The sequence below is a fragment of the Eublepharis macularius genome, chromosome 1, assembly GCF_028583425.1.
Source record: "Eublepharis macularius isolate TG4126 chromosome 1, MPM_Emac_v1.0, whole genome shotgun sequence".
Taxonomy (NCBI): Eukaryota; Metazoa; Chordata; class Lepidosauria; order Squamata; family Eublepharidae; genus Eublepharis; species Eublepharis macularius.
The window spans coordinates 8,599,172-8,612,373 of record NC_072790.1 but is presented as its reverse complement, the minus strand read 5'-3'; the positions used below and the strand labels follow the sequence as shown (position 1 = coordinate 8,612,373).

At 44.0% G+C, this 13,202-nt stretch overlaps 1 protein-coding gene across 4 annotated transcripts in view; it reads right to left on the bottom strand.

Moving 5' to 3' along the window:
• The window catches only part of KIF16B (kinesin family member 16B), a 155,689-nt gene that overhangs the window by 94,623 nt on the left and 47,864 nt on the right, over window positions 1–13,202 (bottom strand). For all 4 annotated transcript variants that reach the window (XM_054970397.1, XM_054970407.1, XM_054970417.1 and 1 more), the window contains exons 13-14: window positions 2,008–2,127; window positions 173–224 (exon numbers count right to left, since the gene is read on the bottom strand). In XM_054970397.1, the coding sequence (XP_054826372.1) occupies window positions 173–224; window positions 2,008–2,127 (172 nt within the window). The remainder of the gene's footprint in view (window positions 1–172; window positions 225–2,007; window positions 2,128–13,202) is intronic.

Here is a 13,202-nt window from a genome sequence, read left to right as displayed (position 1 = left end):
CAAAGCTATGTAACAAGGTATGCAGTCCTTAGGTTTTCCCAGGCCTGTTCCCATAATGGTAAACCACGGTTTGTCATTTGCTTGTGTGCAGCCGTAATGACCAATCATGCATAACGGTGGCAGCAGAATTAACTGACTTTTAAAGGAAGGAAGACGACTGCCGTTTGCTTACCAATATCCGGCTCTGCCATAGCATCTTCTCTGCCAACATGTGTTTGACCTTCCTGCCGTGGGAAAAAATGAAAATTATTTATTCTGGTAGAAAAACTAAATTAGCCCACATAAATATCATTTGTGGACATAAAACAGTATGTTTTCAGTGTATTCAGTCTGAGGATGTGGACGGGATCCTTGGATGTTTGAGGCCTATTACCTGCATATATGACCTTTGCCCTTCCTGGCTTCTTAAATCTGCTGGAGGGGAGTCCTCTTGGAGGGAGGGGGTGGTTACTGCAACCTCGAAACAGGCCGTGGCCTGACTAAACCTACCTTGGACCCAGGAGATTGGCTTACTTCTCAACCAACCTCAAACGTACCACATTTGAGCAATGTTATTGAACAGGTGGTAGCTGGACAACTTCAGGGTTTTCTGGACAAAATGAATGGCTATTTTCCACTCTGGCTTCAGGCCTGGATATGGGAATGAAACAGCCTTGGTCACCTTGGTGGATGACCTGCGCTGGGAGATTCTGGACCTCTTTTGATAACCACCGATCACGGTATCCTTCTAGATCATTTTTTGGTTGGGTCTGGGAGGCCGTGGTTTCAATCCTCCCTGAAAGGTCGGTCTCAGAAGGTGGTGCTGTACGAACGCTGCTCAGCTCCTTGGCCTTGAGCGTCTCCCCCATGCTGTTTAACATCTACATGAAACTTCTGGGTGACGTCATCCAAAGATCTGAGCTGGGCTGTCACCGTGTTGTAGAACAGCAGGATTTGCGTCCAGCGGCACCTTAGAGACTCGTGAGAGGCAGAGCTCTTTTACGGGAGCTGTGACTCTAGAAAGCCTACATCCTGAACATCTTGTTGGTCTCTAAGGTGCCACTGGACGCAAATCCTACCGCAGACCCACACGGCTACCCACCTAAAACTATCCAACATGCAGATGACTCTCAGCTCTATCTCATGCTTCCAGCTGAGCCAAGGGAGGCTGCCGAAACCCTGAACCAGAGCTTGGAGGCAGTTTTGGGACAGGTGAGGGCTAAATAAACAGAAGCTTAATTCTAACAAGAGGGAAGTGCTACTGCTAGGTAGAAGGACTGATCCAGGGCCCGAGGTGCCTCCTGCTCTTGAATGGGGTCGTACTCCCCCTGAAGAAGCAGGTCCGTCGCTTAGGGTACTGCTGGGCCTACTCCCGGATAAGTAGATAGTGGTGCTGTCCAGAGGTGAGGTTGCCAGCCAATAGCTGGCAATAGGCAGCTGCCTGGGGGCTGGGACATGAGGGGGCATTGGAAATTGTTCACTTTATTTTTCTCCCACCAGCCACTGGAGCAGGGGCAGCCAATGGGAACGGGTGATTTCCTAGCAACCATCATGAGGGCATTGGCTTCTTAAAGCCCGGGGTGCTGTTTCTGTTACACGTGGTTTTTTTTTTAAGATTCCACATTCTTCTGCAAGGCTGGGGCTTTTATCAGGTTTTAAGGAGACAACAATGCAAAGATATTTATCAGAGAAGTTTTATGTACGCTACTGTTATTCCATTAAAGCTCTCTGTATGCCAGGCAAAAGGCACCTTGCTTGTTGTTTCCAGCCAACATCAAATCATGGCTGTAGCAAAAATTAATGAAAACCCAATACACTCAGCGAGCATGCCATTCATCGAATCATGGTCCGTCAGGAGAGATCTAGGCAGTAGCTGACACTTTAATATTAAACAAAATAGAACATCTAACAGCTGATGTCTCGTTATTGCCAAGAGGTAATAGATGCTTAGCTTATTTGGACAGCAAATTAACACTACAATTAAAGTTGTCCATTTAGGAACCGGAATGCGGATAAATATTGAATTACCTTCAAGTGATACAAGATGATCCCCGTGCTGAGAAGATCATCGTCGATGCCGATTAAATGAGGCAGCTCAGAGTCTAACACCACCCCAATTCCTTCTTTCCTCAGAGCTAAAGTTTGCTCCTGCAAAAACAAAAACCATACAAAGCTCACTCGCAGCGTTCATTTTCTCTCTTGGAGTTGGAAGGTCCCTGTTTACCCTTTGGGGCATCCTAGGGCAGTGCTCAGGATTGGATGATTCTCAGCGGGGTTGGGAGTTTTTAATGGATGAAAACCATTACAGAACTCTTCTAACATACACACAGCATCAGAAGAGGCATCCGAGTGGTGACGGATGCATCTACTCGCTCATATAAGGCAGCCCTACAGAGATCATTTAGAGGAGAAACAAGAAAACCTCTCAGGGAATGCACGCACTAATCTTGCGCAGCAATGACATATTCTGCAATGTATTTCCTAAAACATCTAGAAAACAAATTGTTTAGTTATCTTTTTGCCTCCAAGAAAAACCAATACAGTTTTCTAGACAGTACTATTCTCTGTCCAGGTAAAACTTCACGTTAAGCCTATGCCAATGCTACTTTTAAGGATGTACCATATTTGGAAGTAAAAAATTACTTCCTGTGACTAATCAAAGACGGAGCTCACTTCCTCAGAAAAGAAGGGGTCTGGTCTAACCGTGTTCTCCTTGTGCAAAAAGTCTGCTCTAAGGATATCCAGGTGTAGGTGCTGCTCCCCACGGAACAGATGAAGCTGCTGCGTTCAGGCCACGGATCCACCTGAGCCAGCGTTGTCTTTTATCATGGGCTCTCCAGGGTCTCTGGCAGAGGTTTTTCACATCACCTTCTGCCTGCCCCTTTTACTTGGAAATGCCAGGGACTGAACCTGGGGTCTCTGGCATGCCCAGCAGGTGCTCTACCATGGAGCCACAGGCCTCCCCAGGGACATGATTCCCTTCCAACCACAGTCGTGGCCAACTGGGCCAGCTGTCCTGGAAGATAAAATTCTGTCTATGGCATCCTAGCCATTGGCTCAGACTAATTAGTATTATGAGTGCCCAGTTCCAATTCAGTTGGGAACGCAATAGGAGTGCCAAAGGCACAACTGGTAAAAGCGTGCACGCAGCAGAAATAAAGTGCACCTGTACATATGCTTTTTCTATGTAGGTTACAAGGAGCAAAGTCACTCCTGGAATGTAAGCACCGAAAGTTCATGGGGGGAAAGAGCCGTACATTAGAGTTTATGCCACCAGTACTTTAAATTTACTGTTCCCCATAAAAGTAAAACTAGCATTAAATATAAATGCACTTATGACTCATTTTCTCTGTATAACTATATATTTTCATCTCAGTAACAACCATGTTAAATAGGATTTGACCAATACATCTTACTGGTGTACATATATATCCAAACTTTGAATTTTTAAAGAACACATGATTTACTATAATTTTATTAAAATGTTTAAGAGATGGTTTGCAATGACACTTTTAAAATATGCAATTTGAAAATTATGGCAAGTACAAATTTGACATTACTTTCAAAAACAGCTATAACCAAGGCATATAAAAATCGATGTAAGTAAGAAAACCAACAGTCAGATGTGCTGTGTATGTGCCTCGCGTTCCTAAGGAAGGCAATGGCCGTGTCCAGGGGAAAAACTAGGAAATTAACCATTGAATGTAATTAAAATTACATGATGTTGAAGTCATAAACATAACCTGCCTGCTTTGCTTCAGGGCAAATGCCATCTTTTAATTTTTTTTTTAATTAACGCTTTCCAATCTATATAAAACTCTAACAGTGCAATCCTACATGTAGAGGTGGAAAGCGCACAGGGAGAGAACTAAGGCTTGCACGGGCGTAAATGGCAATTACTTGGGCATAACACCTCCCTCCCCCCCCCCCCGCCGGCACCTGCCCGAGGCGCACTACCGCAGATGGGTTGCTGCCAACAGGCATGCTTGGCGGCTGGGTGGAGGCGTAAGTGTGGCGCAAGTCCCTGTACCGACGCTGAAGGGGATGGGGCGGGGAGGTGGGCCGCAAGTTAATCAGCTTCCAAAGCTGCCACAAGCCCGGGAACGCCCCCTGCAGTGGAGGAAATTTACGCCACGAAAAAAGGCAGCGTAGCCCATTAACTGGGAAAACTCGGGGGGGGGAGCATCCCAGCGCCCTGCCCCACTCACTCAGCCTGAACGGGGCATAGGATGGCCCCCTTTGCCCACATTTTGGCATGTCATTCAGGGTGTTTTATTGTGGAGATAATAATGGCATAGTTTGTAAACCACTCTGAGTGGGTGTTCAGGGCGGTATATAAATCGAATGTTGTTGTTGTTGTTTCTCTTGCTTTGACTTTGGCTTCAGCCCAGAGACAGTGTAGTCCTCTGGAAGAAATTTCCAAAGCAGGCAGGAATACAGCCAAGGTTAGAAACCTGTGAGTAATGCTTGTACCATACTGCATACTTCTCAAGACCTCTCTCATACTAGAAGGAGGCTCCTCCTCAAAGAATGAAATAAGTCTCTCTCTGATTATGAGCACTTATCAAAGCCCATGCTCTTTCCTCACATTGTTGGCCTCCTCCTCTCAACTCCCCCCACCCCGGCCCCATTTTGCTACAGGGCAGGGTTATAAATCTAAACAACTGCAGCCTTTGGAGTGTGATCATGAACGATCTACCCTAGATCGATCCAGTAAAGCACTTTCCATTTCTCCCTCAAAAGAGCTCTCGTTTTTATTTGCTTTTTAAATTTCTAGCCCACTTTCCAACCCAAATACAGCCCTGAAGGCAGCTCAAAAATGCATTAATAAAACATTACAATTAATGTTTGTGTGGTTTTTTAAACTGCAGGCATAAAAATCCCCTAAATACACAGCAAAGAAGAAATATTTATCCTCGAGTATGCCAGCAAATCATAACGCAGCAAGGACAAGGTTTGTAGTAACCCCGAAAAACTTAAGACCCTTCAACAACCTTCTCAGAAGGCCAAATGGGAGGCTCCACACATTGTTAGCAATACTGTTTGGACTATTCTCAAGACTGTTTTTATTTCTTTTCTGTCACTCTTAAATAGCTGAGGTGAGCTTCTGAAAGATTAATCATTGGACACTCTTGTTCCTTCATGCTTTCCACATACTTTTTCAGCCAAGAAGCAAGTGAGCAAAAACCACAGTAAAAATAATGTATATTGTGACTGCTGCTGCCCTATATATACGCTTGCAGCGGATTTTTTTAGACTGGATGCAGGCAGTAGTTGTGTTAAAAGTTTTCTAACCACAGTTGCGACGACAACAGAGTCAAAAGGTTTACAAGTTTCTTCTTGAGCACCTCACAGCCCCCTTGTCCCCCTCCCGCAAGAAGAAGAGAACACTTCTTCTTAGAGAAGAAGTATTTCTTACAAGATATGAAAACTCAAAGCTGCCGTTTACAGAGTCAGCACAATGCAAGGGCCTGGTACCGAAAGCAGGATAACATAAACAAGTATGTTTATGTTACAAATAATTCAAGTCAAGTCGAAATATATATTCATCGTATGAAGTGAAATTACTCATCCGATTCAAAAGATTCTATCAAAACAGCTTAAGTAACATTGTATAAAGTTTTTCAGACAGGAAAAGTCTTACAGGCAGGAAGATGACCAACAGGTAAGTAAACAATATAGTTGGTACAAAAGAGTTCCAGTTTAGGAAGACATCCAACAGTTAAGTTTCCATAGTGTCATATGAACAGGTAAGAGCTGTATAAATTCAACGCTAATAAATCTTTTTCTTTGTTGTAGGTGGAAATGAAATTAGCGGGATAAAGCAAAGACTACCGCGGCGCACGACATACAGCGCCGGCTTGAGACCTGATGTTTCATACAACCTCTTCAGGGGTGTCAACTAGTAAATATCTCAAATGCAATAAATATTTAAAATATCTGCAAGACCCGTTATTCAAACCATTTTACAACGTGTCCATCTGTGGGTGTAGTATACCTCACCATGTGTAAATGTAACAAATTACATGCGGGTAGCACCACGAGGCAGCTTAAAACCCGCTTATTAGGACACACTTCCCGCATCAGGTCCAACACAACTGAAGTACCCCTCGTAGAACATTTTCATTCCTGCAAGCATCAAGAGGATGAGTTCCTTTTTTTTATTATTATTATTATTTTTATACTAGCATAAAAAAACTACAGAAGACTACAAAAATATAAAGGGGAGGGGGGGAAAAAGGGGGGGAAGGGAGAACTGGGAAAAGGGAAAATCAACATATAAACAACAAACACTACACTACATGTCTTGTATTCCCTTCATGCTGCAATTTTTCTTAAAAGTTAACTTTCTAATATGCTATCAGATTGGTAGGTCTTATACAATACAGATTATATTCAGGATCAGGACTTCTTCCCCCCCCCCTTGCGTCTCGGTCTCAATTCTCTCTGCGCAGCTGGGGCAGCTGCGCCCGCTCTTTCCTCCCCCCCACTTTCCCCTTCAGACTTCGAACTTTCTTCCTGCTGAAACTCCTGATGGTTAAACAAAAACTCTGTCAGCTGCACGTCCGATGTAATCTTGTAGGTTTGATCTTTATATCTGAACCAGACGCCTTCTGGAAACAGCCACTTATATTTTATATCACATTTCCTCAAGAAAGCCGCAAGTCCTTTATACTTGAATCTTCTTTTACGAGCCAAAAATGGAACATCCTTCAATATTTTAACCTTATTGCCCAAATAATCCAAGTACACATTATACGAATTGTCTAAGATGGTGTCCCGAGTCTTCTTAGATGAAAAGTCAATAATAATCTCGCAAGGCAGCTGCCGCTTCATTACATACTTTGAAGATGTCCGCCGGACTTCCAAAATATCGTTTTTTATCTCTTCTTTAGTTGCCTTTGCGAATGGCGCCAAAAGTCCAGACACCAAATCTTTTAAATTTTCACTTTGCTCTTCTTTTACATTTTGAAGACGCAATACCGTTTGGGCACGGTCCACTTGTAATCCTATTATTTGATTCTCCAAAAGCTTCACTTCCTTACTTGTTGCTTTCATGAGTACTGCGTTCTCGTGCGCAGACTGCTCTGCTCCGGTCGCTGTTTCTTTAATGGCTTTCACCTCGCTCTCCACTGAATCAACCTTTTGCCCCATTTCATTCAGTTTCGCTACAAAGGGCTGCACAGCATCAAAAACTGCTCGTCTCACCAACTCTTCCAAAGTTTCCCCCTTCCCCTGTAACGTCGCCATCACCAATTTACTCATTGCTGGGCTCTGCTTTCTCGTCGCCATCTTAGGGGGGGGGGGCGCCAACTAAGTTCCAAAACTCGGTGCAGGGGAAGAAGTCTGCGCCTTTTTAGCTTCAATTCCCACCGATCCTTCGCATACGCTTAAAAATCAGAAGGGATTCGCTTACTTACAGGTCTTCACCTTAAATCTGCTTATTGCCGTTCTCCATGGCCCGGCAGCACACGCGGTGCTGCGCAAGTCTGCCGGCCTCCATTGGAGCAAGCGGGCAATTTACCCCCTGCATTACTTCCAGGGGGTTCTTCCCGCGGCGCCCCAGATCCAGGCTCCCTCACTGGGAGTCCTGGAGGTTAACCCTCGCGGGTCAACCGCCCAGTCAGGCTGCTCAGACAGTTCCCCCTGGACCTGCGGAGAGGAACGTCAGACATGGCCGGGAAAACGAAACTGAATCAAGAGGATGAGTTCCAATGCGCTGTGTTGTTTTCTGGGCAGAACCTTTCTCCGCGTATTTTGCACAAAGTTTTGTTAAGAAAAGAGGCACAATGGATAAATACATTGAGTTCTTTGAAACTCAACTGTTTGAATAACGAGCTAGATCTGTCTTGTTTTTTATGATATGCACATGACATTTTATTCAGTTTTTACATCTTGGTGTGTGTTACCTTTAAATTTTACTGCATGATGTATCTGTGCTCTTTAAATCTCTGTCTGTTACAAACAGTCCTTGCGTGAGGACATCGGCTTTGACTGACTGAATTGAAGGTGCGATGAATGATTAACTGTTATTAATCACTAAAACTGTTTTAAATGTTTTTACTATTTAAATTGTATTGTAGATATTTTCATTTCCACCTACAACAAAGAAAAAAAATTATTAGAACTGAATTTATACAGCTCTTACCTGTTCATATGACATACGGAAACTTACCTGTTGGATGTCTTCCTAAACTGGAACTCTGTTGTACCAACGATATTGTTTACTTACTTGTTGGTCGTCTTCCTTCCTGCAAGACTTTTCCTGTTTGAAAGACTTTATACAATGTTACTTGGATTGTTTTGATAGAATCTTTTGAACTGGATGAGTAATTTCACTTCATATGATGAATATATATATTTTGACTTGACTTTAATTATTTGTTACTTGTTTATGTTACCCTGCTTTCGGTACCATGCCCTTGCATGGTGTTTATTAAGTGGGTATCTCTTCATCCTTTGGAGTTTACGGGGCCAGGCCGCTGGATTATCAAAGTCTAATGAGAGCCAATGTGGTGTACTGGTTAGCTTGTCGGACCAGGGATCGGGCAGGCCCAGGTTCAAATCCCCCCTCCGTCATGGAAGCTCGCTGGGAGACCTTGGGCCAGTCACACCCTCTCAGCCTAACCTGCCTCTCAGGGTCGCTGTGGGAAAAAGACGGAAGCCACCTTGGGTTCCAACTGAGGAGAAAGGTGGTGTCATGTCTGAGCCCCATCCACGCCCATTTTAATGATCCTTTTGTGCTGAACCAATGTATCCTGCTGTAACTCGATGTCATTTTACCAATGTCATAACTATTTCTTTCACAGGGGTTTATCTAATGGACTGTAACAGCTTCCAGTGTTTTTGACCTTGTTCGCAGACTTTGCCATGTCTTGCTTCCTAGTGACTCAACTTGATATTGCAAATATATGAAACGTTCTCACACAAGAAGAGCGCCAAACTCTTGTTTATGATTTGGGGGGGGGAGAGAGAGAGCAGGCTTGAACGTTAAAAGAGAAGTCTCTCTCATGTGATGTCACTCCTGTCAACTTCTGCTCCTGCTGCTTAGGTGTCTACCTTGCTTCTGAGTAGTCCTACGGACATATATATGGAAATGATCTGATTTCTGAATAAAACCCATTTAACCAAGAACCCGTGTCTGGCTGCAGCGGTCCAGGGGTCTGTCTACCATAGCCTGTCATCCGTAGCCTGACAGGTGGGGCAACAGCTCAGGGTCAGGATCCCATACTTTGCTTCCCAGGTCTCCCGTGGAAGTCCTTCCCACCTCCTGAAGAAAGGGAGGACTCAACTAGCGGCCTTCTGCGTGCAAAGGAGATGCCCCATTACCTGAGCCACAGCCCCTCCAGTGGCTCAGTGGTATGTCCTCATTAAACAGATGCTTAACTTTAAAAAAAGAAAAAACAAGGTTGCAAATCTTCACGCACATTTGACAGGAAACGCAGGCAGGCTGACACTTGCAGCAATTCCCCGACACAATCACACCTGGGAGCACACAGCCGGCTTCTGAGCTCAGGACCAAGAGATGCACAAACTGCATGACGGTTTGATGCAGCGGCTCCACGCAGAACCTCTGCAATGTGCGTGTCACAGCCGCTTAAAAAAACCTGAGCAAATCATGGCTGCAAAAGCCACGGCAGAGTTCGCACGAGAATGAAATACGCCTATGCAGGATTAGGTAAGAGGGAAAAAGCATGATGCAGTCGTTGGAGGGGCGGGCTGGGAGGACCTGGGAGAGCCACGTCGGAATCCCCCCTTGCCACGAAAGGCTGGGCCAGTCATGCTGCCTCTCAGCCTCTCAGACTGCCCTACCCTCAAAGGTTGTTGTGAGGATAAAAAGGAGGAGACGAGAACCACGTTCTAGGCTGTGCCTTGGGTCCCCACTGCGGAGAAAAGCAGGGTATAAATGCTAAATAAATTTCATTTCCCCCCAATTTTAAAAGCCCCACAAAATATACCGAGAAGCAAAAGCTTTTATGCTTGCTGGTTATGTGCAGCTAATATGGACAGATACAACGACTATAAAAAGAAACTGGTCGAGCCTATCAAATTACAAATGTTTTCAGCAGACTGCTTTAGCATGATGAGTATCATTACCAGTTTCCTGTTAATTAAAATATTAGATAAATTTGATAAGTGGATAATAAATCAGAGGATTCAGTATGTTTCAAATGCAACATCACGACCCAAAATAATTCTTTTAAGTATAACCGAACATAAAGGGAACATACATCTGAGCAGCAAAAGACACACACTTGCCCCAGCCCATTTTTTTATTTTACATTTTTATTTTACATAATTTATAGTCTACCCTTCTCACTGAGACTGAAGGTGGGTTCCAGGGTGGAAGTCAGTAAGATCAACGGTTGGGACACTCAATAAACAATAAAATAGGGCATAAGTTGCAGAAATTTGAAAACAGGCAGAAATTCAATAAGGAGCCAGAACAATGCTGGGGGGGGGGGGAGAAGGAAGCCATTTGACACGACATGTGGCAACTACCCAGTCGGACCACACATGCAGCCACTCTGGACTGCTCTCGCAATCATTTTGCGTAGAAAGGGCAGAACAGGGACCGGGCAATGATTGGCCACATCACTTTTGTCTAAGGATGGTAGCAGGGGGGTAACTTAAAAAGTAGCGGGTGGATAACTGCCTCTTTGAGTGACCAGGGCAACGTGCCTTGAATTAATGTCTGATTTACGATAGACCTCAAGGGCTCATTTATGTGGTCTTTACATGATTGTAGCAGCCGAGATGGGCAAGGATCCAGTACACAAATAGTGGCCTTCACACACGTCAAGATCCTGTCAATATCCAGCTCGGTAACTGGGTCAAAGTGGTCCATAAGAAGACCAGGAGGTGCATTAAGCATTTCTTCCATCTTGTCTATATTAAGCTGGCACTGAGATCAGAGTGCGTTATTCTTATTTTACGTGGTATATGGACGTCACTATCTTTATTGCGATAGGTGTTGCCACATCTCAGGTCCAGCCCAGTCCAGAGTTGAATTCTATTGATTTCAAGAGGATTCCGAGAGCAGGAATTGGGTCAATGCACCACTGGACCAGAATCTTCCTCTTCTACTACAGCCCAACCCGAAACGATCTTCAAAGAGGACTTCAAGTGAACCACGCTAGAAATAAAAGCTAGAGGATGACATCTGTAATGCCTCCCCTCAAGTCTTTACATTTATTATTCTGGAAATAACAGGGGGTAGGGTGTAACCAAATAGCATTACGCTACACTGCTTTTTTTCTCAAGAAAAAAATGTACCCCTTAGTTCTTTAAATTCTCCCTTTTCTGATGCACATAGAACAACCGTTATTGCTGCTCAAATAAAAGAGACATGAACCTCTCCGGATCTGAACAGCACCGAGCGTTCCAAAATAAAAGAATATTTTCAACAAACTTAACACATTTTTATATTAATATGGTGTACAGATCAGAACTTATAGCACATTTTCTGGTAGCTGATGAAACCATTATCACCTAACATTTTAGTCTAGAAATAAATTTGCTCATTTTCACATACTTCAGTGACATTAAGTTTAAGTTGTGGGTTATCGGAGACTTAATACAAAAAATAGGGTGGCCGTCGAAAGGTCAAATGCAGAAAAAAACAAGTGAACTCATGTTGATCTCCAAGTAAAAAGATCAAATGTTTTTACAAAGACAGACTGGAATGGCCTTTAGAAATCTATCAATTTGATCCTGCGTACCCATACGATAAAATAATTGGTGCTCTTGCTCTCTCAAATGTCATGAGTAATTGGCTGCGGTCAGGTAGCCATGGATTCTGCCCACATCTTTTGTCCATCTTCAAATATGCAAATTCAACTTTGCATTTCAAATGTTTTATTAAGACAATTACATTCTTCCAAACTCTGTAACTGAGGCAATATAAATAAATTAAAAGTTAACATCACCCAGCATAGCACGAAAACGACCCCAGACACCTGACATTTATGTCCAGCCTCACGCATTAGACCACTTGAGTAGAAAAGTTTACATTCATTAAATAGTCACCTTTTTATCATCAGAGCTCTTGTGCTGCGAGGAAGAGCAAATTAGTACGAGCCGCAACCACGGCATCAACGGAAGAGCAGGGCCCAAGCCAAGTCCAAAGGCTCCCCCACAGTCCTTTTCCATGTCCCAATGTGGGTCTAGTATTGTGATGTGAATGCACATCCCGTGTCCTTTGGGACAGCCCCTGTTTAACGGGAGGTCACATTCAAGACCTCCTCACAGCTTACACAACAGAAGGCCCAGGTACACTTGACAGCATGTCCCAGCTGATGTTGCGTCCACGGCGGGCATGTTTTAACAATACACAGCTTTGTGCAATAAAGTACATGTTGCGTTCACTCTTTTTCTAAGACCACCCTTAAAAGATTTTGGATGCACACTTCAAACATACCCTCCTTTACACCCCTGCAGTAAAAGGTTCGAATTCATGTGCCAGAGAAATAGCAGCCAAACGTTTAGCTGAAATATGTAAAATTACAATGATATCCTACAACCATTAAGATCTGAGAACAGTCAACAGAACTGCCTGCCTAGAAAGAAGGGACAAAAAGTATTAACTTGATACTCAAAGCCTTCAGTCAGGCCACTCAAGACAAAATAATTTTTTTAAAACTACAGAAAAAATCCAAGAGCATTTTGACTGACAAGACAATTAATGCCAAAGCCTGTTGTGAGAAAGTTATTTTGACATAGTTGATATTTTTACTGAAGTGACAAGATACCCATTAATTAGAGAGAAACTAAATTAGTATGCCCTGCCACCACGACGCTTCTTTTTTTAACCCAAATTCTGATAGAGCATCCGAACGGCGTTATTATTTTATACAGGCCAGTCAATTAACAAGCTATGTGGCAACCTAAGCGCAGTCTTAAGTTGTAGTCCAAGGACTAGATCTAAAGCACAACCAGCAGAGCAAAGCCGGCCCACTGGGGTGTCTCTGTTTCCTCCTCCTCCTCGAAATGTTGGTTTGGGAGGGGCTCAGAGAGCTGGGGCTGCCAGGTCCAGGTTGGGAAATTTCTCGAGGTTTGGGGTGGAGCCTGAGGAAGGGAGGGACCTCAGCAAAGTATAGAGCGCCCCCTCTGGAGAAGCCATTTCCCCCAGAAAAACTGCTCCCTGCAGCCCGGAGAGCCCTTGCAATTCCAGGAGGCTGTTCAGGCCCCGACCGGCATTTGGCAACCCGACATGGGATCCT